The following is a 26,154-nucleotide window of genomic DNA, read 5'->3' as shown; positions in this document are numbered from 1 at the left end:
GAATGGAAAGGGTGCAGAGAGGATTTAAGAGAAGTCAAGGGCATGAGCTACAGGGAGAGGCTGGGCAGGCTTTGACTTTATTCCTTGAAGCGCAGGAGGCCGAGGGGTGATCAGTGTTTAAAATCACGAGGGGAATAGACGGGGTGGATGCAGGGAAGGGCAATCACGGATGAAGAGGGCGGTCACGGCGGTACAGCGGTAGAGTTGCCGCCTTATAGCAAATGCAGCGCAGGAGACCTGGGTTCCATCCCAACTATGGGCGCCGTCTGTACGGAGTTTATAAGTTCTCCCCGTGACCTGCGTGGGTTTTCTCCGAGATCTTCGGTTTCCTCCCGCACTCCAAAGCCGTGCAGGTTTGTAGGTTAATTGGCTTGGTATAAATGTAAACATTGTCCCTAGTGTGTGTAGGATAGTGTTAGTGTGCGGGGATCGCTGGTCGGCGCGGACCCGGTGGGCCGAAGGGCCTGTTTCCGTACTAATCTAAACTAAACTAAAGGACATAGGTTTAAGATGAGAGGGGAAAAATGTAACAGGAACCTGAGGAGCAACATTTTCATTCAAAGTTGTGGTGGGTGGCTGGAGCGAGCTGCCAGAGGTGGGGGTTGAGGCAGGGACTATAACATCCAAAAAACTCTTGGACAGGTACATGGATAGCAGAGGTTTAGAGGGATATGGGCCAGATGCTGGCAAATGGGACCAGCGTAGATGGGACATCTTGGTCAGCATGGATGAGTTGGGGCTGTACGGCCTATTTCACGATCAATCACAATCACAATCAGACTTTATTAGCCAAGTATGTTTTGCAACATACGAGGAACTTCATTTGCCACACTCACAACAATAAAAAGCAACAGAACACACAAAATACATTTTAACATGAACATCCACCACAGTGACTCCTCCACATTCTTTGTCCTCCCGCAGTCGGGGGCCTCGAACTGTGCTGTATGACTCTGACTGTGACTCAGAGGGTGGTGGGGGCCCGGAACGTGCTGCCAGGGGTGGTGGTGGAGGTAGATACGAGAGTGGTGTTGAAGGGGCTTTTAGATAGGCACATGGATGTGCGGGGAACGGGGGGATATGGATCACGTGCAGGCAGAGATTAGGTTAACCTGGCATCGTGCTCGGCACGGACATTGTAAGATGAACTTACTTCCGAATATTCATCGAAAGTGTGATCTTCCTCCATGAATGTCTGTATGCGATCTTTAGCCGTCCCGTTTATCAGCCAGTCGTAGTTATCAACTGCGGAGATAAACACACGTCATTGATGAGAATCACGACCACAGTGAAACACAGGGTGCTGGAGGAACCTAGCGGGTCAGGCAGCATCTGTGGGGGGGGGGGAGGAGTTTGTGCAGACAACATCTCGCGTTGGGACCCTCCGTCAGTCCGGGTTTCTCCTGCACTTGTTTTTTTTCTTGCTCGAGATTCCAGCATCTGCTGTATCTTGGGTCTCCAATAAATCACCCTCGGTGTTAATATCAGCAAGCTCACTAAAAGCGTAAAGCTCTCCAGAAATAAAACCTCTTCTGTTGGTACACACAAAATGCTGGAGTAATTCAGTGGATCAGGCAGCATCTCGGGAGAGAAGGAATGGGTGACATTTCAGGTTGTGACCCGAAACGTCACCCATTCCTTCTCTCCTGAGATGCTGCCTGACCCGCTGAGTTACTCCAGCATTTTGTGTCTACCTTCGATTTAAACCAGCATCTGCAGTTCTTTCCTAAACCTCTTCTGTTTCCGCGCTGCATCTTTACAACTAAACTAAACGAGACCGAGATCGCTAACAAGGACAACAAAGCTTACCGTACTGTTGGAAGTGTTCAGCAGCTCCTTGAAAGTTGATTTTGACGGTCTCCTTGAGTGTCGCATAGGCCCAATTGAGCAAGTCAGCAGATGGTTTGGCCTTGATGTTCTCAATGTCATCCATGTTACTCTCAGACAGCCAGGACTGCACTGTCTGGACATTCTGATCGCAGGTGAAGACACAAAATGTAATTTAATAAGACAGACGCAAATTGCTGGAGTAACTCAGCGGGTCAGGCAGCATCTTTGGAGAACATGGATAGGTGAAGTTTCACAGAGTGCTGGAGTAACTCAGCGGGTCAGGCAGCATCTCTGGAGAACATGGACAGGTGACGTTTCACAGAGTGCTGGAGTAACTCAGTGGGTCAGGCAGCATCTGTGGAGAACACGGATAGGTGACGTTTCAGAGTGCTGGAGTAACTCAGCGGGTCAGGCAGCATCTCTGGGGAACATGGATAGGTGACATTTCACATAGTGCTGGAGTAATTTAGCGGGTCAGGCAGCATCTCAGGAGAGAAGGAATGGGTGACGTTTCAAGACGAGACCCTTCTTCAGACTGAGAGTCAGGGGAGAGGGAAACTAGAGATATGGAGGGGTATACCAGGGAAGATTTTCTATTGTGATTTGTGATTTACACAGAAAAAAAATCTTCTTTCACTCTGTCTTCTATTACAGTATGTACAATCTAGTGTATTGAATTACCGCCTAAATTACATGTCTGTGTTAACATTGGTGACTGTCGGACTATCCTTGATCGGACTTTGCTGGCTTTACTTTGCACTAAACGTTATTCCCTTATCATGTATCTGTACACTGTTACTGGCTCAATGGTAATCATGTCTTGTATTCCCCCCGACTGATTAGCATGCAGCAAAAGCTTTTCACTGTACCTCGGTACACGTGGCAATAATAAACTAAACTAAACTCAACTAAACATGGCTGTGAATGAGTGCTTATATTTTTATAACCTCCATCTATATAAGAGATGTAGAACTTTTCATTAGACTGTTGCTTAGATTCTCTCTAACTTTAGCCTCGGGAAAGCAGCCACCATAATCAAAGATTTGTCCCACCTTCTTCTCCCCGCTCCCGTCCGGCAGAAGGTACAGAAGTACGCACCACCAGACTGAGGGACAGCTTCTTCCCCTCTATTATCAGGCTTCTGAACGCTCCTTCCATAAGGCTAGGGAATCAGGTAGATTCACCTCTTCCCCATTGCGGACACTGGACTTTGCCTCTGGAGGATGGAGAAGGAGGAATGACCAGGGTGGGACACGTCTTTGATTATGTTGGCTGCCTTTCCAAGGTAGCGTGAAGTGTAGATTGGAGTCTTGAAAGGTTTCATACCTTTCTAGGGATGTGGATTAATATCTCCAGATTCAGGGACAGTTTCTTCCCAGCTGTTATCAGGCAACTGAACCATCCTACCACAACCAGAGAGCAGTGCTGAACTGCTATCTACCTCAGACTATCCTTGATTGGACTTTACTGGCTTTGCCTTGCACTAAACGTTATTCCCTGATCATGTATCAGTGTACTGTAAATGGCTCGATTGCAATCATGTATTGTCTTTCCGCTGACTGGTCAGCACGCAACACAAGCTTTTCACTGTACCTCGGTACACGTGACAATAAACACACACTGATAAACTACCTGCATGGCATCCTCTATTGTTGTTATCACGAACAGAACAGTCTCCTCCAGATCCAAGTAAGAGGGGTAGAATTCCATCTTGTCTTCATCGAAGATTAAGTCCATCTTAAACAGGGGCATCTTGTACTTGTCCACGGCATCGAAAAGTTCAATGTAGGCCTTCACTGACCTTCCAAGAAATTCTTGCAACTTAGATATCAAAAAAATAAAGAAGAGTTAAGCTCCTTTCAAAATCAATAATGAATAACCTGATCAGTTTTTCATTTGGCGTGAAAGATTATCTATTTGGTAACATCTCTTAAGAATCTCCACTTGTTGTTTAAGAAATGATTGAGAATGATCAGCCGTGATCACGTTGAATGGCGGTGCTGGCTCGAAGGGCCGAATGACCTACTCCTGCACCTATTGTCTATTGTCTAAATAGCACCATGATGCAGGTGACAAATGTCCTATGAAACATTTGTCTTTAATTCATTAGATCATTTCCAACTAAGATAGTCATTTCAACTGCAGTTATCATTTATGTGTTTTTTAAAACAAAACTATAAAAACAGATGGTGGCGCGGTGGAGCAGCGGTAAAGTTGCTGCCTCACAGCACCAGAGACCCGGGTTCCATCCTTACAACTGGTGCTGTCTGTACGGAGCTTGTACGTTCTCCCCGTGACCTGCGTGGGTTTTCTCCGGGTGCTCCAGTTTCCTCCCACTCTCCAAAGACGTACAGGTATGTAGGTTCATTGGCTTCGTTAAAATAGAAAATTGTCCCGAGTGTGTGTGTGTGGGATAGTGTTAGCGTGCGGGGATCGCTGGTCGGCGTGGAGTCGGTGGGTCGAGGGGCGTGTTTCCGCGTTGTATCTCTAAACTAAACTAAAAATCATGCAATTCGAGAAGTTACATGGTATATTGTAATTGAGACGAACAGATTAGATTTTATTTTTAATACTAGTTACTAAGAAAACAATACTATATAGGAGGCACAGAGTGCTGGAGTAACTCAGCGGGTCAGGCAGCATCTCTGGAGAACATGGATAGGTGACGTTTCACAGAGTGCTGGAGTAACTCAGCGGGTCAGGCAGCATCTGTGGAGAGCATGGATAGGTGTTGTTTTGGGTCAAGACCCTTCTTCAGGCTGATTGTGGATTTGGGGGGGGGGGAAGAAAGTTGGAAGAGAGGAGGTCCGAGCCTGGTGAGTGATAGGTGGAGAAACAAAGACCTGGAGATGCTGGTTTATACCAAAGATAGACACAAAGTGCTAGAGTAACTAAGTGTGTCAGCAGCATCTCTGGAGAAAAAGGATAGATGACGTTTCGGGTCGGGACACTTCTAAGGGTCCTGACCCGAAACATCACCTATTCTTTTACTCCAGAGATGTGGAGTGATAGGTGGATACAGTGTAGGGTGGGGGAAGGGGTATTTGATAGGTAGATGGTTGGACAAAGGCCAGAGATGAAAAGACAGAAGGCAAATATATATACAGGAGGCATTAGCGTGCCCTTCTCTCTGTTTAGTGATGAGATGGAAATGTTGTCTACCCAATCAGGGAACTGAACCAACAGGTACGGTGGCGCAGCGGTAGAGTTGCTGCCTTACAGCGAATGCAGTGCCAGAGACCCGGGTTTGATCCCGACTACGGGTGCCGTCTGTACGGAGTTTGTACGTTCTCCCCGTGACCTGCGTGGGTTTTCTCCAAGATATTCGGTTTCCTCCCACATTCCAAAGACGTACATGTTTGTAGGTTAATTGGCTTGGTAAAATGTAAAAATTGTCCCTGGTGTGTGTAGGATAGTGTTAGTGTGCGGGGATTGCTGGTCGGTACGGACCCGGTGGGCCGAAGGGCCTGTTTCCGCGCTGCTTCTCTAAACTAAACTATGAGAAGCCATGATAAATTGTTGCGCTGGTTACCTGATTACCTATCAGTACACTGGCACTGCAGTAGAAACAGTCTATTTTCTCAGACTTGATTTTCTTTATCTTCTCTTTGTCGGTGAGGAGACTGAGGACTTTTGGGTACCAGGTGGACATTATTTTCTTCTCCATTTTGCCGTGCTCTATTACCACGATATTCTTGAAAGATTCACATTCAATCGGCCCTTTGCCTCTAAATCAATCATGAAAAACAGAAAATCATCGTTAGCGAAATAACAAAACCACTCGCTTGCAGCTCACAACCCAGTGAATATTGAAGGTAGACACAAAATGCTTGAGTAACTCAGCGGGTCAGGCAGCAGCTCTGGAGAGAAGGAGTGGGTGACGTTTCAGGGTCGAGACCCTTCTTCAAACTGATGTCAGGGGAGGGGGTGGGACTTTGTCATCAGTCTGAAGGAGGGTCTCGACCCGAAACGTCACCCATTCCTTGTCTCCCGAGATGCTGCCTGACCCGCTGAGTTACTCCAGCATTTTGTGTCTACCTTCGATTTCAACCAGCTTCTGCAGTTTTTTCCAACACCAGTGAATATTGATCTCCCTAACTTCAAGTAGCCCTTGCTTTCTCTCTCTCTCCGTCCCTCCCCCATCCTAGTTCTCCGACTAGTTCCACTGTCCTCCTGATTAAACATTACTGATTGTCTGCGTCGTTGTCACCTTCCCCTCAGCCAACAATCATCCATTCCACATTTCCTTGACCATTGTCCCCTTTGTCTGTGTTTTCACACCTTACCCTTCCACATCTCTATGTCGCTCTCTCCCCTGACTCTGTCTGAAGAAGGGCCTCGACCCGAAACGTCACCCACTCCTTCTCTCCAGAGATGCTGCCTGTCCCGCTGAGTTACTCCAGCATGTCGTGTCTATCTATGGTGTAAACCAGCATCTGCAGTTCCTTCCTACACCACGACGTGGCACAGCAGTAGAGTTGCCGCCTCACAGCGCCAGACACGGGTTCGATCCCGACTACGGGTGCTGTCTGTGCGGAGTTTGTATGTTTTCCCCGTGACCTGCGTGGGTTTTCTCCAAGATCTCCGGTTTCTCCCAACACTCCAAAGACGTGCAGGTTTGTAGGTTAATTGGCTTGGTATAAATGTAAAAACCATCCCTAGTGTGCCTAGGATGGTGTTAATGTGCGGGGATCGCTGGTCGGCGCGGACCTGGTGGGCCAAAGGGCCTGTTTCTGCGCTGTATCTCTAACTAAACTAAAAAAAAACCACTGAGTTCATTACCGTTGAATTAAAATACCATTAATTTTTTTTAATTCTAGTTTTAAAAACCTCAATACCCAATGAAATGGGATTTGAAAATGACCCGTTACATAATGTTAGCGTTTTTAAGAATGCCTTTTCTTACCTACAATCGGACAGATCCAGCAGCAGCAGATGTGCAAAGGTCATGTACCCTAAATCCAAAACCGTTTGCAGGACTGGGTGCAGGATGTAGAGATTTTTTTTAATCTCCTCTCGAGCTTTTACAAAGCTCTCATGCCAAGGGTTTGAGTAGTCCAGGCCGCTGCAGAAAGGGAAAAAGAATAACATCTAAATAAATTGAAAACTAAAGGAAATAAAATGTCACACATCAAATCGAAAAAGAAAACACATCTACAAATTTCAGGACAACATTCTCAAGAGTGTTTAATTTTCATATGTAACTCAAATTTCACTGTAACTTGGGTGGACACACAATGTTGGAGTAACTCAGCGGGTCAGGCAGCATCTCGGGAGGGAAGGAATGGGGGACGTTTCGGGTCGAGATCCTTCTCGGGATGCTGCCTGACCCGCTGAGTTACTCCAGCATTGTGTGTCTACCTTCGATTTTAACCAGCATCTGCAGTTTTTTTCCTACACATTTTGCCGCTCCACTGGGAATTCTCCTCAAGGTATGTCTACTTTGAAGAAGTTCTCCTCGTCTCTCGGACGAGAGTTTAGCAACATCCTCTCTTCTCTCCCGAGATGCTGCCTGACCCATTGAGTTACTCCAGCATTGTGTGTCTACCTTCCATTTTAACCAGCATCTGCAGTTTTTTTCCTTTCATTGGTACATGTTGTAGGGGCACAGGGATTGGTCCAGACCATCGAACCCTCTGATTGGTAGAAGAGGTGAGGTGGTGCGCAGGTAAAGGAACCAGGCAGTCTGGTTTAGAACTCCGAGAGACAGTAAGATTTATGGTTGTCTGTCATTTAGTGCGTTGGTTTTGTCACGGTTGCTAGTCTTACAATAAACGTCTACCTCAACGCACATCGCCTACGACTCGCCATAGTGGTGACCCCAACGTGATCACAGATCACCAAGATATCCCATTGGGAGGCATCGACGCCGAACGCAGTCGGCGTTCATCTGCCCCCGTTCTGGGCCCACCAACCAGGCCTGTGGTTCGCCCAAGCGGAGGCACAGTTCCACCACCGGGGAGTACAGGACGAAACCAGGTTCTACCATCTATTGAGCGTCCTGCTGTCGGAGACGTCCGCACGGGTCGCGCAGTACGTCACCGACCCGCCAGAAACTGGCAAGTATGCGGGCCTCAAGTCGCTGCTGCTGAAAACGTTCGGCCGCAGCCAACAACAGCGGGCCAGCACACTCCTGCACTTACCTGAGCTCGGGGACTGACCGCCGTCGGTCCTCATGACGGAGATGATGACTCTAGCGGGAGAGCACACCAAATGCCTCATGTTCGAGGAGGCATTCCGCGAGAAGCTGCCAGAGGACGTCCGCGTAGACCTAGCAGACGTTACTTTCGGGGACCCGATGGATTTCACAGAAAAGGCGGACGCACTAGTCGCGGCAAAGGCGAGGCGCCCCGGCTCAGTAAATCGGGTTTCCACACCGGTGAGCGACCGACCGCGCGGCCAAGATGGTGCCCATCCGCCCGCCACTTTTCAAAAAACCTGTCATGCTGCTACGTCGACGGCGGCCATTTTGAAACAGGCCCGCGACATAGAAACACACCAGCGCGGCTGGTGTTTCTTTCATAAACGGTGGGGAGCAGCGGCACGCAACTGTAGAAGCCCCTGCACATTCTCGGGAAATGCCTCGGCCGATCAAATGTAGAGGCAATCTCGATCGGCCAGAACCATCGGCTCTACCTCGCTGAGCAACATACAGGTACCGTTTTCCTCGTGGACACCGGGGCGATCGTCAGCATTGTGCCTCCATCCTGCCAGGAAGCGCGATCAGGTAAGACCGGCCCCCCACTCATTGCGGTTAACGGCAGCCCTGTCCGTACCTACGGAACACGGGACATGTCCCTGTCCTTTGGTTCCAGGACCTACAACTGGACTTTCATCATCGCGGATGTAGGCCAGGCAATCCTGGGAGCAGATTTCCTTTGGGCTTTTTCATTGATCCCTGACGTCCGCGGGAAGAGCCTGCAGCCGTCGTCCAGTAGCGTTGACCCTCCCGCTCCTTCGGTTTCCGTGTCATCCAGCCCAACCGTCCAGGCCGTCACCACGACCTCCGACCCGTTTGCTGCGATACTCGCTGAATTCCCGGAGCACCTAGTCCAGCGTTTCGACACACCTGCCGCCAAGCACGGAGTCGTGCACTTCATCCCTACGGAGGGACCGCCTGTTTTCGCCCGAGCCCAACGCCTACCCCCTGATAAGCTGGCAGTCGCTCGCGAAGAGTTCCTCACTTTGGAACGGCTGCGGATCGTGCGCCCGTCAGACAGCCCGTGGGCCTCACCGTTACACATGGTCCCTAAAGCATCTGGGGGGTGGAGACCGTGTGGTGATTACCGACGTCTGAACGCCATCACCACGGCTGACCGATACCCGATCCCGCATATTCAGGATTTTTCCGCCAGCCTAGAGGGTGCCACGGTATTCTCAAAACTGGACTTAGTCCGAGGGTATCACCAGATCCCGGTTCGCCCGGCAGACATCCCTAAGACCGCCACGATCACCCCGTTCGGGCTTTTTGAGTGGCTGCGGATGCCTTTCGGCCTCAAAAACGCCGCCCAGGCGTTTCAACGCCTCATGGATCATGTGGGTCGGGGTATGCCTTTTGTGTTCATCTATCTGGACGATATTCTCGTGGCAAGTCGGTCGGCTCACGAACACCAGTCCCACCTGCGCTCCATATTCCAAAGGTTGCAGGACCACGGTCTGATCCTACACCCGTCGAAATGCCAATTCGGACTATCCTCAGTCGATTTCCTGGGTCATCGGATCACACAGGCCGGTGCCGTTCCCTTGCCCGAGAAGGTGGCTGCTATCCGCTCTTTTCCCCGCCCCGACACTATCAAAGGGTTACAAGAATTTGTAGGCATGGTGAATTTTTACCACCGATTCGTCCCGGCGGCAGCTCGGATCATGCGCCCCCTTTTCCAATGCCTCGCGGGTAACCCCACCGAGCTCGTGTGGTCCCCTGCTGCCGACGCGGCTTTCGCGGCGGCCAAGCTGGCCCTCACGAACGCCACCATGCTCGTCCACCCGCGCTCCTCTGCCCCCACCGCCTTCACCGTCGATGCCTCCGGCGTGGCGGTGGGGGGCGTCTTAGAACAGCAGGTTAACGGCCTCTGGCACCCTTTGGCGTTTTTCAGCCGCCAGCTCACTCGCCCCGAGATAGCTTACAGTGCCTTTGATCGGGAACTCCTGGCCCTCTACCTGGCGATCCGTCATTTTCGCTATTTTTTAGAGGGTCGCTTTTTTGTGGCTTTCACTGACCACAAGCCACTGACGTTTGTTTTTTTGAAGGTTTCCGATCCGTGGTCGGCCCGCCAGCAGAGACACCTCACTTTCGTTTCCGAATTTACCACCGACGTTCGGCACATTGCGGGAAAATGAAACGCCGTGGCGGATGCCCTGTTCAGACCGGCGGTTTTCCCGGTTGCCGAGGTAAGTTCCGGGGTGGATTTCCAGGAGCTCGCGGAGGCTCAGCGCCTGGAAGACACCCCCCTCCCTGTACCCCCACACCACCTCGGGGTTGCGGTTGGCACAGGTAGCCTGTGGTCTCACTCGTACCAAACTCTGGTGCGATGTTTCTCTGCCACGCGCCCAGCCCGATAGTGCCCACTTCCATGCGGCGCCAGGTTTTTGATACTATTCACGGCCTGGCACATCCATCCATCCGGGCCACTTCGGCTCTGGTTGCGGCTCGCTTTGTCTGGCACGGGCTGCGGAGGCAGGTGGCCGCCTGGTCCCGCTCCTGCATTCCGTGTCAAACCTCCAAGGTACACCGGCACACTCGGCCCCCCGTCCAGCAGTTCACGGTCCCCGCAGTCCGATTCCTCCACATCCATGTGGATCTCGTCGGCCCGTTACCCCACTCCAGGGGCTACGCCCACCTCCTCACGGTAGTCGAGCGGTTCACCCGGTGGCCAGAGGCACTCCCGTTGTCCGACATCTCAGCAGCCTCCTGCGCTCGGGCTCTGGCACTAAATTGGGTTGCCCGTTTCGGCGTCCCGGACGTCATCACTACCAACCGGGGCGCCCAATTCACCTCGTCCCTGTGGGTGGCTCTGACTCAGCTGTGCGGGTCCCGATTACAGCAAACCACCGCCTATCACCCCCAGGCCAACGGGATGGTGGAGCGGTTCCACAGGCAGCTTAAAGCGTCCCTCACTGCCCGCCTGTCCGGCCCCGACTGAGCCGACCAGCTCCCATGGGTTCTCCTGGATATCCGCACGGCTCCGAAGCACGATCTCGGAGCTTCCTCGGCAGACCTGGTCTATGGCTCGCCCCTGCGGGTACCAGGCGACGTTCTCCCTCAATGTTCTACCCCCCCTCCCTCCATGCCAGCACTCTTAGCTTCACTCCGAGCGCGGGTAGGGTCCCTGGCCCCGGTCCCTGCTTCTCGTCACAGGGATCCCCCTTCACATGTCCCGCCGGCCTTGGGCGACTGCGAGTTTGTGTTCCGACGCATCGATGCCCACCGTCCCCCATTCCGGACGGTTTACCAGGGTCCGTTCAGGGTAGTGAAGAAAGGCACAGTCACCTTCACGTTGGAAGTGGGCACACGACAGGAGGTCGTCTCGGTGTCCCGCCTCAAGCCTGCCTATTTGGACCCAGACCAGCCCGTCACAGCGGCTCAACCTCCTCGCCGGGGCCGACCTCCGGCCGCGGCTCCCGTACAGCAGTTTTCCCCCTCGCTGCCCCCGTTCGGGACTCCTCTTCCCCCGGTCGCCTTGCCACTGCCGCCTCCGGCTCCGTCACTTTCCCCTCCTCCCGCGGTGCCGGTTTCCCCGTCCCCACCCCCGGTGGGGCCTCCCTCTCCTCTCCGCACCCGCTCCAGTCGGGTGGTCCGGGCACCTGCCCGGTACCGCGCCGAGGGTTCTGGGGGGGGGTCATGTAGGGGCACAGGGATTGGTCCAGACCATCGAACCCTCTGATTGGTAGAAGAGGTGAGGTGGTGCGCAGGTAAAGGAACCAGGCAGTCTGGTTTAGAACTCCGAGAGAGACAGTAAGATTTATGGTTGTCTGTCGTTTAGTGCGTTGGTTTTGTCACGGTTGTTAGTCTTACAATAAACGTCTACCTCAACGCACATCGCCTACGACTAGCCATAATGTGACAATAAATTGAATCTTGAATCTTGAAAATGGATCAATAAAATTCTTACTTGCAGCAGACCCAAAACTGTTCTGCATTATATGATTAGAGGTGGAAGGAACTGCAGATGCTGGTTTACATAAAAGATGAACACAAAATGCTGGAGTAACTCAGCGGGTCAGGCAGCATCTCTGGAGAGAAGGAATGGGTGACGTTTCAGACTGAGAGTCAAACAAAGGATCTCGACCCGTAACGTCACCCATTCCTTCTCTCCAGAGATGCTGCCTGACCTGCTGAGTTACTCCAGCATTTTGTGATACCTGATGGTTTTATTCTATCTGTGCTAACTTCAGTTATGGAGGGACAATCTTCATTCTAGCAAGACAGATATGTTTACATTTGAGGGCGACGTGGTGGCGCAGCGGTAGAGTTACTGCCTCACAGCCCCAGAGACCCAGGTTTGATCACGACTATGGGTGCTGACTGTACTGAGTTTGTACGTTCTCCCCGTGACCGCGTGGGTTTTCCCCCCGAGATCTTCGGTTTCCTCCCACACTCCAAAGACGTACAGGTTTGTAGGTTAATTGCCTTCAGCAAATTGTCCCTGGGCTAAAATGAGTGTACAGGTGATCGCTGGTCAGCGCGAACTAGTTGTGCCGAAGGACCCTGTTTCCACGCTGTATCTATAAATTAAACTAAACTAAAGGCCAAATGTGCTATCTTTCTTGTGCTATGCCAGTGAACTGATTCCTGCTATAAATAGTTCTATTTTACACCTGGAAATATATGTGGAGAACTTGGAGCAGAAAGGTGCTGACATATTCAAGAACAAAGATGATTAACTGAACACGTCAATGATAACAAATGGAGCCTTTTTATAGCTTAGTTTAGAGATACAGTGCGAAAATCAGGACTTTTGGCCCGCTGAGTCCGCACCGACCAGCGATCCCCGCACATTAACACTATCCTACACAGGGTCTCTATGAGGATCCTTCAATGCTTCTACTCTGGGGCTGTAGAGAGCATCCTGTCCGGCAACATCACAGTCTGGTTTGGGAACAGCTCTGCCCAGGACAGGAAGGCCCTGCAGAGTAGTGCGTGCGGCAGAACGCAACATGGGAACTACACTCACCCCCCTGCAGGACCTATACATCAGGAGGTGCAGATCCAGAGCCAGCAACATTATGGGGGACCCCTACCACCCCAGCAACAGACTGTTCCAGCTGCTACGATCAGGCAAGCACCTCTGCTGTCAAAACAGAGAGGATGAGACTGAGTTTCTTCCCACAGGCCATCAGGACTGTTAACTATTATATCTCCAGGAACTACAATTTTTTTCTGTACTCATTTTAATTTTTATGCTGGAATTGTAATTTTTTGCACAATCCGCAGGCGTTGCCACTTTCATTTCACTGCACATCGTGTATGTGTAAGTGACAAATAAACTTGACTTGACACTAGGGACAATTTGCATTTATACCAAGCCAATTAACCTACAAACCTGCACGTCTTTGGAGTGTGGGAGGAAACTGGAGATCCCGGAGGTCGTGGGGAGAACGTACAAACTCCACGCAGACAGCACCCGTGGCCGGGATCGAAGCCAGGTCTCTAGCGCTGTACGGCTGCAACTCTACCGCTGCGCCACTGTCACTGTTTTCAAAACTTGGTACTCACGTGGGTTCCTGTGGAAGAGGTTGGGAATCTTCATACTCAAGTCCCTTCACTTCCGGCTTCACAAGAACACTTTTCACTGGAACACAAAATTCAAAGCACCTTAAATTTAAAACTTACAATATATAAAAACACTCTGTTCACCAACAAAAACTGTTCACCAGCTTGATTGTAATCATGTATAGTTTTTCCGCTGACTGGTTAGCCTGCAACAAAAGCTTTTCACTGTACCAATAAACTCAGCTAAAAATTAATGACTTTTGTTCTTTTATTTCTGATGCCCGGTTCAGAAATCCCCAACCAAATGAACAAGGATCCTGATCCAGCTGATTCTGGAACAATTTAGTTTAGAGATACAGCACGGAAACAGGCCCTTCGGCCCACCGTGTCCACACTGACCATCAATCAGCCGCTCACACTAGTTCAACGTTATCCCACTTTCTCATCCACTCCCTACACACTGGGGGGCAATTTACAGAGGGGCAATTAACCTGCAAACCCGCAAGCACGTCTATGGGATGTGGGAGGAAACCGGAGCACCCGGAAGAAACCACTGCATAGGAAGAACGTGCAAAATACACACACGCACACATGGGCACACACACACAGAGACACACACACAGACGCACACACACAGACACACACACAGACACAAACACACACACGCGCGCGCACACACACGCACGCGCAGAGACAGACACACACACCACACCCTAACAACACATACACACACGCATGCGCAGGGGCACACACACCACATGCGCACACACCACACACAATAACACACACACGCACACGGACACACACACATGCACACAAAGAATGGCCGCCAGGAAGAAACCAGAGACCGCCAACACCTCCTCTCAAGGCAAGGGTGAACCGGAGGAAGAAGGTGGAGTAACTCAGCAGGTGAGATCGTTATGCACCACCCATTGAACACCAGGATCAGGCAGCCAGGACAAGCCCGAGATCACCAGCATGCAATACAGCACACCCATGTGGTCATGGACTACATTACCATTCCAAATGGTAAACGTCACCTATCCATGTTCTCCAGAGATGCTGCCTGACTCGCTGAGTTACTCCAGCACTCTGTGAAACGTCACCTATCCATGTTCTCCAGAGATGCTGCCTGACCCGCTGAGTTACTCCAGCACTCTGTGCATTGTGTCTCGGTAATAAACCAAGACCAACTTAAATCATAATTTAATGGGTGCTGTAAGTTCTGCTTATTGATCTGAACTTTCACGTATGCTAGCACTATCGTCTGCACTAGGGACAATTTATGGAAGCCAATTAACCGACAACCCTGTACGTCTTTGGGATGTGGGGGGAAACCAAAACACACGGCGAAAACTCACGCGGTCACAGGGAGAACGTACAAACTTCGCACAGACAGCACCCGTAGTCAAGATGGAACCCGGGTCTCTGAAGCTGTGAGGCAGCGACTCTACCCGTGTCACCCAGTTATGTTTGAACAGAGGTTACGAATAATAAAATTGGTGTTTTGCCTTTAGAAGAACGCTGGGATTGCAAATATTCCCCTCTTTCACAATCCCAGCTGACCGGATTGGAATCTCAACCAGGAAGTGCGACTGGAACACCCGGACAATGTGATATAAAGGCAGGGTTACAAATCGATTAACAAGGGGAAGAATGAGACGTCACAATTGTATAAGCTTATTTTCATTACCAGATTAATAGTTTGTTCAAACTTGAGACTTTCCACATTGTTATAGAAGGTAATTAAATTGAAGTGGACAAGACCTAACTTGTGAAAATAGAGGAGAGACATTGTAACGCAGTGGGTATCCCTGGAGAACATGGATAGGTGACGTTTCACAGAGTGCTGGAGTAACTCAGCGGGTCAGGCAGCATCTGTGGAGAACATGGATAGGTGACGTTTCACAGAGTGCTGGAGTAACTCAGCGGGTCAGGCAGTATCCCTGGAGAACGTGGATAGGTGACGTTTCAGGTCAGGATCCTTCTTCAGACCCTGAAGCAGCGTTTGTGACTATCAGCATTTTGTGTGTATCTTTGGTATAAACCGTTAACTGCAGTTCCTTCCCCAAAGGTTTTGTGAATTTTGCAACTTTGGCGGCACCAGAAACGTGGCGACACTTATGTATTGCCTTGGTGAGGTTTACTACATGATTTTACTGGGTTGTACACAAAACAATGCTAAACGTTATTCCCTTCGCATGTATCTGTACACTGCAAATTTCTCGACTGTAACCATGTATTGTCTTTCTGCTGTCTGGCTAGCATGCAACAAAAAGCTTTTCACTGTACCTCGGTACAAGTGAGAATAGACTAAACTGGCACGGTGGCACAGCGGTAGAGGTAGAGTTGCTGCCTTACAGCGAATGCAGCGCCAGAGACCCGGGTTCGATCCCGATCACGGGTCCTGTCTGCACGGAGTTTGTACGTTCTCCCCGTGACCTGCGTGGGTTTTCTCCGAGATCTTCGGTTTCCTCCCACACTCCAAAGACGTGCAGGTTTGCAGGTTAATTGGCTTGGTAAATGTAAAAATTGTCCCTAGTGTGTGTAGGATAGTGTTAATGTGCGGGGATCGCTGGGCGGCACGGACCCGGTGGGCCGAAAGGGCCTAGTTTCCGCGCTGTATCTCTAAACTAGACAGAGACTGGGGGGGAAAAAAATCATTGCATTGAATCAAAGATTAAGTTTGGTATTGAAATACGTACCCAAAAATCTCTTCATGCTCTTTTCAAAATCTTTGGTGACTTCTTCGAACAGATCATTCACGATGATCTCTCTGGTCTTTCCCTCTCTCAGTGATAGAGGCACCAGAGTCAGAATAGAGTCGAGCCACTGTTGTTGGATAGGAACCAAAGGGCTGCTCTCCACACACTGCTTCATGAACAGGTAGTTCAGCTGAAAATGAAGAGAACTCAGCAGGGTAGAGGCACTCACTGCAGGCCACATCCAACCTACCAGAGCCAACGCCATTTCGCAAACATCACCCTCTCATCTTCCATCACCGCACATCTTAGGAACATAACTGCAGGTGTTGTTGGTACACATCGAAGGTATTTACACATCGAAGGTATTTACACATCGAAGGTATTTACACATCGAAGGTATTTACACATCGAAGGTATTTACACATCGAAGGTATTTACACATCGAAGGTATTTACACATAGAAGGTATTTATTCACAGAATGCTGGAGTAACTCAGCAGGTCAGGCAGCATCTCGGGAGAGAAGGAATGGGTGACGTTTCGGGTCGGGTCGGGTCGGGTCCTTCTCTCCTGAGATGCTGCCTGACCTGCTGAGTTACTCCAGCAATTTGTGATACCACATATCTCAGGTAGACACAAAATACTGGAGTAACTCAGCGGGCCACGGGGGTCGTCGAGTCCCTGCCCGGGCACCATCGCCGGAATACATCTCCCACCGGGCAGCTCCTCCTCCCCCTCCCCGCGTCTACCTCCAGCGCCCGCTTCAACCGACGGCGTCGTCGACGGCTCCACAAAAATGGCGGCCGCTCTCCTCCTTCTCCTTCTCCCGCCGCCGCGCTGCCCGCCGGGAGGTGTAGTCCCTGGTCCCGCAGGGCCCAGCCGCCGTCGATCCCCTCACGCACGGGGCTTTCACCGCCAACGGGACCACGGAGGGGAGTGGGCGTGTGGGGGGAGGGAGGGGAGAGCGATGGGGGAGGTGATGGGAGGGGGGAGTGAGGGGGGTGGAGTGGGTGAGGGGGGGGATGGAGTGGGTGAGGGGGGGATGGAGTGGGTGAGGGGGGATGGAGTGGGTGAGGGGGGATGGAGTGGGTGAGTGGGGGGATGGAGTGGGTGAGGGGGGATGGAGTGGGTGAGTGGGGGGATGGAGTGGGTGAGGGGATGGAGTGGGTGAGGGGGGGGGATGTAGTGGGTGAGGGGATGGAGTGGGTGAGGGGGGGGGATGTAGTGGGTGAGGGGATGGAGTGGGTGAGGGGGGGGGATGTAGTGGGTGAGGGGATGGAGTGGGTGAGGGGGGGGGATGTAGTGGGTGAGGGGGGGTGGAGTGGGTGAGTGGGGGGGGATGTAGTGGGTGAGGGGGGGTGGAGTGGGTGAGGGGGGGGGATGTAGTGGGTGAGGGGGGGTGGAGTGGGTGAGTGGGGGGGGATGTAGTGGGTGAGGGGGGGTGGAGTGGGTGAGGGGGGGTGGAGTGGGTGAGGGGGGGTGGAGTTGGTGAGGGGGGTTGGAGTTGGTGAGGGGGGGTGGAGTGGGTGAGGGGGGGTGGAGTGGGTGAGGGGGGGTGGAGTGGGTGAGGGGGGATGGAGTTGGTGAGGGGGATGGAGTGGGTGAGGGGATGGAGTGGGTGAGGGGGGGGGATGTAGTGGGTGAGGGGGGGTGGAGTGGGTGAGTGGGGGGGGATGTAGTGGGTGAGGGGGGGTGGAGTGGGTGAGGGGGGGTGGAGTGGGTGAGGGGGGTGGAGTGGGTGAGGGGGGGTGGAGTGGGTGAGGGGGGGTGGAGTGGGTGAGTGAGGGGGGATGGAGTGGGTGAGGGGGGGTGGAGTGGGTGAGTGGGGGGGGGATGGAGTGGGTGAGTGGGGGGGGATGGAGTGGGTGAGGGGGATGGAGTGGGTGAGGGGATGGAGTGGGTGAGGGGGGATGGAGTGGGTGAGTGGGGGGGGATGGAGTGGGTGAGGGGGATGGAGTGGGTGAGTGGGGGGGGATGGAGTGGGTGAGGGGGGGTGGAGTGGGTGAGTGGGGGGGGATGGAGTGGGTGAGGGGGGGTGGAGTGGGTGAGGGGGATGGAGTGGGTGAGTGGGGGGGGATGGAGTGGGTGAGTGGGGGGGGATGGAGTGGGTGAGGGGGGGTGGAGTGGGTGAGGGGGATGGAGTGGGTGAGGGGGGATGGAGTGGGTGAGTGGGGGGGGATGGAGTGGGTGAGGGGGGGATGTAGTGGGTGAGGGGGATGGAGTGGGTGAGTGGGGGGGGGTGGAGTGGGTGAGGGGGGGTGGAGTGGGTGAGGGGGATGGAGTGGGTGAGGGGGGATGTAGTGGGTGAGGGGGGTGTAGTGGGTGACGGGGGATGTAGTGGGTGAGGGGGGATGGAGTGTGGGGGGGGATGGAGTGGGTGAGGGGGGGTGGAGTGGGTGAGGGGGGATGGAGTGTGGGGGGGGATGGAGTGGGTGAGGGGATGGAGTGGGTGAGGGGGATGGAGTGTGGGGGGGGGATGGAGTGGGTGAGGGGGGGTGGAGTGGGTGAGGGGGGGTGGAGTGGGTGAGGGGGAATGTAGTGGGTGAGGGGGGATGGAGTTGGTGAGGGGGATGGAGTGTGGGGGGGGATGGAGTGGGTGAGGGGGGGTGGAGTGGGTGAGGGGGGGTGGAGTGGGTGAGGGGGGGTGGAGTGGGTGAGGGGGGGTGGAGTGGGTGAGGGGGGGTGGAGTGGGTGAGTGGGGGGGGATGGAGTGGGTGAGGGGGGGTGGAGTGGGTGAGGGGGATGGAGTGGGTGAGGGGGGATGGAGTGGGTGAGTGGGGGGGGATGGAGTGGGTGAGGGGGGGATGTAGTGGGTGAGGGGGATGGAGTGTGGGGGGGGATGGAGTGGGTGAGGGGGGGTGGAGTGGGTGAGGGGGGATGGAGTGGGTGAGGGGGGATGGAGTGTGGGGGGGATGGAGTGGGTGAGGGGGGTGGAGTGGGTGAGGGGGGATGGAGTGGGTGAGGGGGGATGGAGTGTGGGGGGGGGTGTAGTGGGTGAGGGGGGATGTAGTGGGTGAGGGGGGATGGAGTGTGGGGGGGAATGTAGTGGGTGATGGGGGGATGTAGTGGGTGAGGGGGAATGTAGTGGGTGAGGGGGGAATGTAGTGGGTGAGGGGGGATGGAGTTGGTGAGGGGGATGGAGTGGGTGAGGGGGATGGAGTGGGTGAGGGGGATGGAGTGGGTGAGGGGGATGTAGTGGGTGAGGGGGGATGGAGTTGGTGAGGGGGATGGAGTGGGTGAGGGGGATGGAGTGGGTGAGGGGGATGTAGTGGGTGAGGGGGGATGGAGTGGGTGAGGGGGGATGGAGTGGGTGAGGGGATGGAGTGGGTGAGGGGGGAAGGAGTGGGTGAGGGGGGAAGGAGTGGGTGCGGGGGGTGGAGTGGGTGAGTGGGGGGGATGGAGTGGGTGAGGTGGATGTAGTGGGTGAGTGGGGGGGATGGAGTGGGTGAGTGGGGGGGATGGAGTGGGTAAGGGGGATGTAGTGGGTGAGTGGGGGGGATGGAGTGAGTGAGGGGGGATGGAGTGGGAGGGGGGATGTAGTGGGTGAGGGGGATGTAGTGGGTGAGTGGGGGGATTGGAGTGGGTGAGGGGGGATGGAGTGGGAGGGGGGATGTAGTGGGTGAGGGGGGATGTAGTGGGTGAGTGGGGGGGATGGAGTGGGTGAGGGGGATGTAGTGGGTGAGGGGGGAAGGAGTGGGTGAGTGGGGGGATGTAGTGGGTGAGTGGGGGGAGAGAGGGAGGGGGGATGGAGGGGTGAGGGGGGAAGGAGTGGGTGAGGGGGGGAGATAGGGGGGGTGGAGTGGCTGAGGGGTGAGAGGCGGGATGGAGTGGGTGAGTGGGGTGAGGAGGGGATGGAGTGGGTGAGTGGGGGGGAGATGGAGTGGGTGAGGGGTGAGGGGGGGATGGAGTGGGGGGGAGGGAGGGGGATGGAGTGGGTGAGTGGGAGGAGGGGGGGATGGAGTGGGTGAGTGGGAGGAGGGGGGGATGGAGTGGGTGAGTGGGGGGGAGGGAGGGGGATGGAGTGGCTGAGTGGGGTGAGAGGGGGATGGAGTGGGGGGGAGGGAGGGGGATGGAGTGGGTGAGTGGGAGGAGGGGGGGATGGAGTGGGTGAGTGGGAGGAGGGGGGGATGGAGTGGCTGAGTGGGGGGGAGGGAGGGGGATGGAGTGGGTGAGTGGGGTGAGAGGGGGATGGAGTGGGGGGGAGGGAGGGGGATGGAGTGGGTGAGTGGGAGGAGGGGGGGGATGGAGTGGGTGAGTGGGAGGAGGGGGGGATGGAGTGGGTGAGTGGGGGGGAGGGAGGGGGATGGAGTGGCTGAGTGGGGTGAGAGGGGGATGGAGTGGGGGGGAGGGAGGGGGATGGAGTGGGTGAGTGGGGGGAGGGGGGGATGGAGTGGGTGAGTGGGAGGAGGGGGGATGGAGTGGCTGAGTGCAGCTCCGATCTCCCGCTTGACGCCCGATACCTTCCCTGTCCCCCCTCGCCCGCCCACGGCCCTGGGAGGCGCTCCCTGCCCGGCCGCCCAGTTTTGGAAAAGACCTCGGATCCATCTGGGCCTCTTTATTTCACACGGCATCTTTATTTCATTGAGATTCCTTTCATTTTTTTAAAAAAGCAATTTATTTTAAAGAAAGAACATGATTTCCCAAGGTCACAATGGAAACCCTACGAGGAATGGGCCCACCATTGGCCTGCGGTGTGCAGTATCAAATTTTGTTCAAATTGTTGCGCTATCGTGTACTGTTTTGGCTGTATTTCGGACACACTCCCCATAAAATAAACCGCCATGTTGATAGACAATAGGTGCAGGAGGAGGCCATTCGGCCCTTCGAGCCAGCACCGCCATTCAATGTGATCATGGCTGATCATTCTCAATCAGTACCCCGTTCCTGCCTTCTCCCCATACCCCCTGACTCCGCTATCCTTAAGAGCTCTATCCAGCTCTCTCTTGAATGCATTCAGAGAATTGGCCTCCACTGCCTTCTGAGGCAGAGAATTCCACAGATTCACAACTCTCTGACTGAAAACGTTTTTCCTCATCTCAGTTCTAAATGGCCTATCCCTTATTCTTAAACTGTGGCCCTTTGTTCTGGACTCCCCTCGGATCTAATACTTCCGTGTTCAATAATGTCATTAAACGCGCGCTTCGTTGAACGATGACTCCTGAGGTAAATGTTCAAATTTTCTTCAAGTTAAAGTTTGACCTCTCAATAATATTAAATTGTCTGTCTTTTTCTTCATCAACCGCTGTCACAACAGGAACCCAAGGCTCGTCCAGTTAATTTTTAAAACATTTTTTTAACAAATATTTTACTTGGAGGCAATTTGTCAGAACTTACCCTTCGTTGCTTTTGCTTGCTATTCATCTGCAAATTAAAAAAATATATATATAGTGTCTATGAACAGGGGTCGTGCTCCAATAACTACTTTATACAGCACCATAAAAAATTATTCAAAAGCCCCGTTGGTTTTTATAATGATGATGCTTTCTATCTTTGGTGAACACTCACTGTGGATGGAAACTGAGGTTCGGGAGAGGTTGGCTCGCGTTTCTCCACCTCCTGCATTACTTCATCATAAATCCTACGTGCATCGTCTATCCTACACGTGAAAAGTCACAAATGGAAGTCGTTAACGATGAAGTCTTTTCCTGCAGGTACAGCCAAACTAATAAGTCAAGCATTTATTATAAACAATGAAAAGATCAGTTCCATTCAGTTCAGTTCAGTTTATTGTCACCGAGGTGCAGTGAAAAGCTTACATTGCATGCTATCTAGTCAGCGGAAAGACTATACGTGATTACAATCGAGCTATTTACAGCGGATAGCTACGTGATAAGGGAATAACGTCCATTGCAAGATAACGTCAGTAAAGTCCGATCAAGGGTAGACCGAGGTTGACCAGTGAGGTAGATAGTGGTTCAGCACTGCTCTCTGGTAGTGGATGGTTCAGAAAGACAAAAATGAGACATTGGCTTGCCCCTACAGCATGTTCTCCACACAGTAAGTGTGGACAAGAAGTGAGACCAAGTGGAAACTCATGGACGTCCTCACTGATGGAGTGGAAAAGTATGCTGCACATTCGAGTATACATGTGGTAAACAGACAGACAGGGAGTCGGGCAGAACTGCCGATCGCAGTGTCACACCACCTCATCTTCATCACTCATCTTGATCACAGGTTTAATCTAAGTTAGCTTAGTTTCTTCTTCTTGCGTTTGAGGCAGCAGAAGTTATGTAAGTCCCTCCAGGCGCTGTAGCCAGTGCAATGTGCTGTTGTCGAGGGCTGTGAGGTCTACCCCTCCACCAGGGGGACGGAGGACAGTGCAGTCGGACATGCCGTGCTGCGCTGTTTGCTGGTCTGCTCCACACACGCAGGCTGCTGATGGACGCAACCCCCAACGATGCATGTTGGCGTTGAACCGGCCGACCCCTGTGCGGAGCCGGTTCAGGGCGACCCACTCTTTGCGGGGCGTGTCCGAGCCGGGTGGGGCTGTGGTGTTCGGTGCGACAGTGAATTGAGGAGGTCGCAGGAGCAGAAGCAGTTTAGTTTAAAGATACAGGTTGGAAACAGAGACTTTAGCCCACGCTGAAGATCGATCGCCTTTTTACACTAGTTCTATGTTATCCCACTTTCTCATCCACTGCCTACCTTAGTTTAGTTTAGTTTATTTATTGTCACGTGTACCGAGGTACAGTGACAAAGCTTTTGTTGCGTGCCACACACTAGGGGCAATTTACAGAGGGATAATCAACCTACAAACCCGCACGTCTTTGGGACGTGTGAGGAAACCGGAGCACCCGGAGGAAACCCACTTGGCCACAAGGAGAACGTGCAAACTCCACACAAACAGCACCCAAGGTCAGGATGGAACCCGGGTCTCTGGCGCTGTGAGGCAGCAGATCTACCGGGTCTCTGGCGCTGTGAGGCAGCAGCTGAACCTTTGACATCTCCACCCTGGGAAAAAGGTCCCACCCTGGGAAAAAGGTTCTGACTACCTATCCTACCTCTACCTTTCATAATTTCATATAATTCAATCGGAACTTCATTTTGTCTCTGAAACAGTTGAGATCATATGTTGATAATAGAAATATAGAAAATAGGTGCAGGAGTAGGCCATTCGGCCCCTCATGCCAGCACCGCCATTCGTAGAGTCACAGAGTGATACAGTGTGGAAACAGGCCCTTCAGCCCAACTCGCCCACACCGGCCAACAATGTCCGCAGCTACCCTCGTCCCACTTGCCTGCGCTTGGTCCATAACCCTCCAAACCTGTCCTATCCATGTACCTGTCCAACTGTTTCTTAAATGATGGGAATAGTCCCAGCCTCAACTACCTCCTCTGGCAGCTTGTTCCATACACCCACCTCCCTCCGTGTGAAAAAGTTACTCCTCAGATTCCTATTAAATCTTTTCCCCTTCACCTTGAACCTTTGTCCTCTGGTCCTCGATTCCCCTACTCTGGGCAAGAGACTCTGTGCATCTACCCGATCTATTCCTCTCATGATTTTGTACACCTCTTTTAAATCTCCCCTCATCCTCCCATGCTCCATGGAATAGAGACCCAGCCTACTCAACCTCTCCCTGTAGCTCACACCCTCTAGTCCTGGCAACATCTTCTTAATTCAATATGATCATGGCTGATCATCCAAAATCAGCACCCCCGTTCCGGCATTTTCCCCATATCCCTTGATTCCCTTAGCCCTAATATCTAACTTAATGTCTAATTAAACAATGTATCCAAATTATTTTAAATAACAAATGTTTGCATGTGATTGCCAAAATAGCAGAAAACCTGGTCATGAAACTTCTCCAATAAAATCTGACAACTTCGAAACGTTCGACTTACATGATTTTGCCAAGCAACTGCTGGTAATAGTTGTTGGAACTGTAACTCATGAGTTTGCTTGTGGAAAATTCATTATTCACAATTGACTCGGGCGTGGGGAATATGGGAGGAAGGCGACTCCTAATGTCGCCAGTCTGAGGCGCACAGACATTTCTGACTTTCTTCGTGGCCTTCATCTAAATGAATGGGGGAGAAAATAAAAATTAACAACATTTAAATACATTTAAAAGTTGAATATCATTTAAGAATTCAACTTGCTAAAACCATCACTAGTACTATTTTGTTACTTCCGAGCCTGATCAGTATGATCTTTCAAAGTCTTTCCAATTTAGAAAGCAGACAAAACATGGACATGATACAAACACATTCATCGTTATTGGTGAATAACCACTTAAAGCCATGTTTAATGATCAAAGCGAGATTGCCCATCAGCAGTTAGCGTTATTCCCGTTGTCAAGTCAAGTCAATGGTTTCCACAGTAAATGTTGGGGAGGTTGAAGCCACGGGGCAGCGGAACCGCCTTTAGGAGCAGCTGCAGTCCTGAGAGATAGACACAAAATGCTGGAGTAACTCTGCGGGTCAGGCAGCATCTCTGGAGAGAAGGAATGGGTGAGTTTTGGGTCGAGACCCTTCTTCAGACTGATGTCAGGGGAGAGGGCGAGAGGTCAGAGCCCGGGGAACACCGGGACGTACTCACCACGCTCCCTGGGGAGACCCATCCTCCCGGGTACACAGCACCCTCCCGGGTACACACCACCCTCCCGGGTACACACCACGCTCCCTGGGGAGACCCATTCTCCTGGGTACACACCACCCTCCCGGGTACACACCACCCTCCCGGGTACACACCACCCTCCCGGGTACACACCACCCTCCCGGGTACGCTCCTGGGTGACCCTCCCTCCTGGGGTACACACCACCCTCCCGGGTACACACCACCCTCCCGGGTACACACCACCCCCTGGGGTACACACCACCCTCCCGGGTACATCCACCCTCCCGGGTACACAACACCCTCCCGGGTGCACACCACCCCCTGGGGTACACACCACCCTCCCGGGTACACACCACCCTCCCGGGTACACACCACCCTCCCGGGTACACACCACCCTTCCGGGTACACACCACCCCACCCGGGTACACACCACCCTCCCGGGTACACAACACCCTCCCGGGTACACAACACCCTCCCGGGTACGCTCCTGGGTGACCCTCCCTCCTGGGGTACACACCACCCCCTGGGGGAGACCCACCTTGCCGCCCTCCGCCCCGTCTCTCCCGCCGCCCGGTTGAGGCTGAGCTGAGGACAGGGCAGGGCAGGTGCACGGAGGCTGAGCCGTGGTTGAGGTTGAAGGGAGGGGAGGCTGCGAGCCACCGCCGCTGCCCACATCCGCAAACATCTTCGTCGCCATGGACACGCCGAGTCCCCGCCTCCGGCACGTGACCCCGCCCGACACTCTCTCCCCTGCACGTGATCCCGACCCGACACTCTCTCCCCCAGCACGTGACCCCGCCACAACACGCGCTCTCCCCCGGCACGTGATTCCCGACACTATCTCCCTCGGCACGTGACCGGCCCTGGGGCAAACCTTAGAGAAATTGAACACTTTCACATTCACAATGCATTAAGTCTTTTTTTTTGCACGTTTGTTTTGCTTTGGACATATATTTTTGTTGCGCATAAAATTTATTTTTGAAATATACTCAACCAGATTTTGGGTCAACTCATAACATGATTGAAAGTGTGTTTTTTATGTGTACTTATGTATGTGTATATACTTTATACACACTCTGAACATGTTTTCTTGTTTATTAAATGTACTATGTTTACATATTCTACTGCAAGTAAGAATGTCATTGTTCTATATATCTGGGCCGATCAGAATAAGGGGTAGGCCATTTAGAACTGAGATGAGAAAAAGCAATTTCACACAATCTGTGGAATTCTCTGCCTCGGAAGGCAGTGGAGACCGACTCACTGGATGCATTCAAAAGATAGTTAGATAGAGCTCTTAGGGCTAGCGGAATCAAGGGATATGGGGAGAAGGCAGGAACGGGTTACTGATTGT

At 52.7% G+C, this 26,154-nt stretch overlaps 1 protein-coding gene across 1 annotated transcript in view; it reads right to left on the bottom strand.

The window, feature by feature from the left end:
- The window catches only part of dnah12 (dynein, axonemal, heavy chain 12), a 129,998-nt gene extending 104,501 nt beyond the window's left edge, over nt 1-25,497 (bottom strand). The window contains exons 1-11 of the mRNA XM_078413765.1: nt 25,339-25,497; nt 24,086-24,261; nt 21,749-21,839; nt 21,578-21,604; nt 16,246-16,435; nt 13,544-13,619; nt 6,737-6,895; nt 5,363-5,558; nt 3,463-3,651; nt 1,810-1,972; nt 1,154-1,245 (exon numbers count right to left, since the gene is read on the bottom strand). Of these exons, the coding sequence (XP_078269891.1) occupies nt 1,154-1,245; nt 1,810-1,972; nt 3,463-3,651; nt 5,363-5,558; nt 6,737-6,895; nt 13,544-13,619; nt 16,246-16,435; nt 21,578-21,604; nt 21,749-21,839; nt 24,086-24,261; nt 25,339-25,497 (1,518 nt within the window). The remainder of the gene's footprint in view (nt 1-1,153; nt 1,246-1,809; nt 1,973-3,462; nt 3,652-5,362; nt 5,559-6,736; nt 6,896-13,543; nt 13,620-16,245; nt 16,436-21,577; nt 21,605-21,748; nt 21,840-24,085; nt 24,262-25,338) is intronic.
- Nucleotides 25,498-26,154: the final 657 nt, after the last annotated feature.

The sequence above is a fragment of the Rhinoraja longicauda genome, chromosome 17 (genome assembly GCF_053455715.1).
Source record: "Rhinoraja longicauda isolate Sanriku21f chromosome 17, sRhiLon1.1, whole genome shotgun sequence".
Classification (NCBI taxonomy): domain Eukaryota; kingdom Metazoa; phylum Chordata; class Chondrichthyes; order Rajiformes; family Arhynchobatidae; genus Rhinoraja; species Rhinoraja longicauda.
The sequence above is the reverse complement of the archived record's forward strand: the minus strand, read 5'-3'. Positions and strand labels throughout refer to the sequence as shown.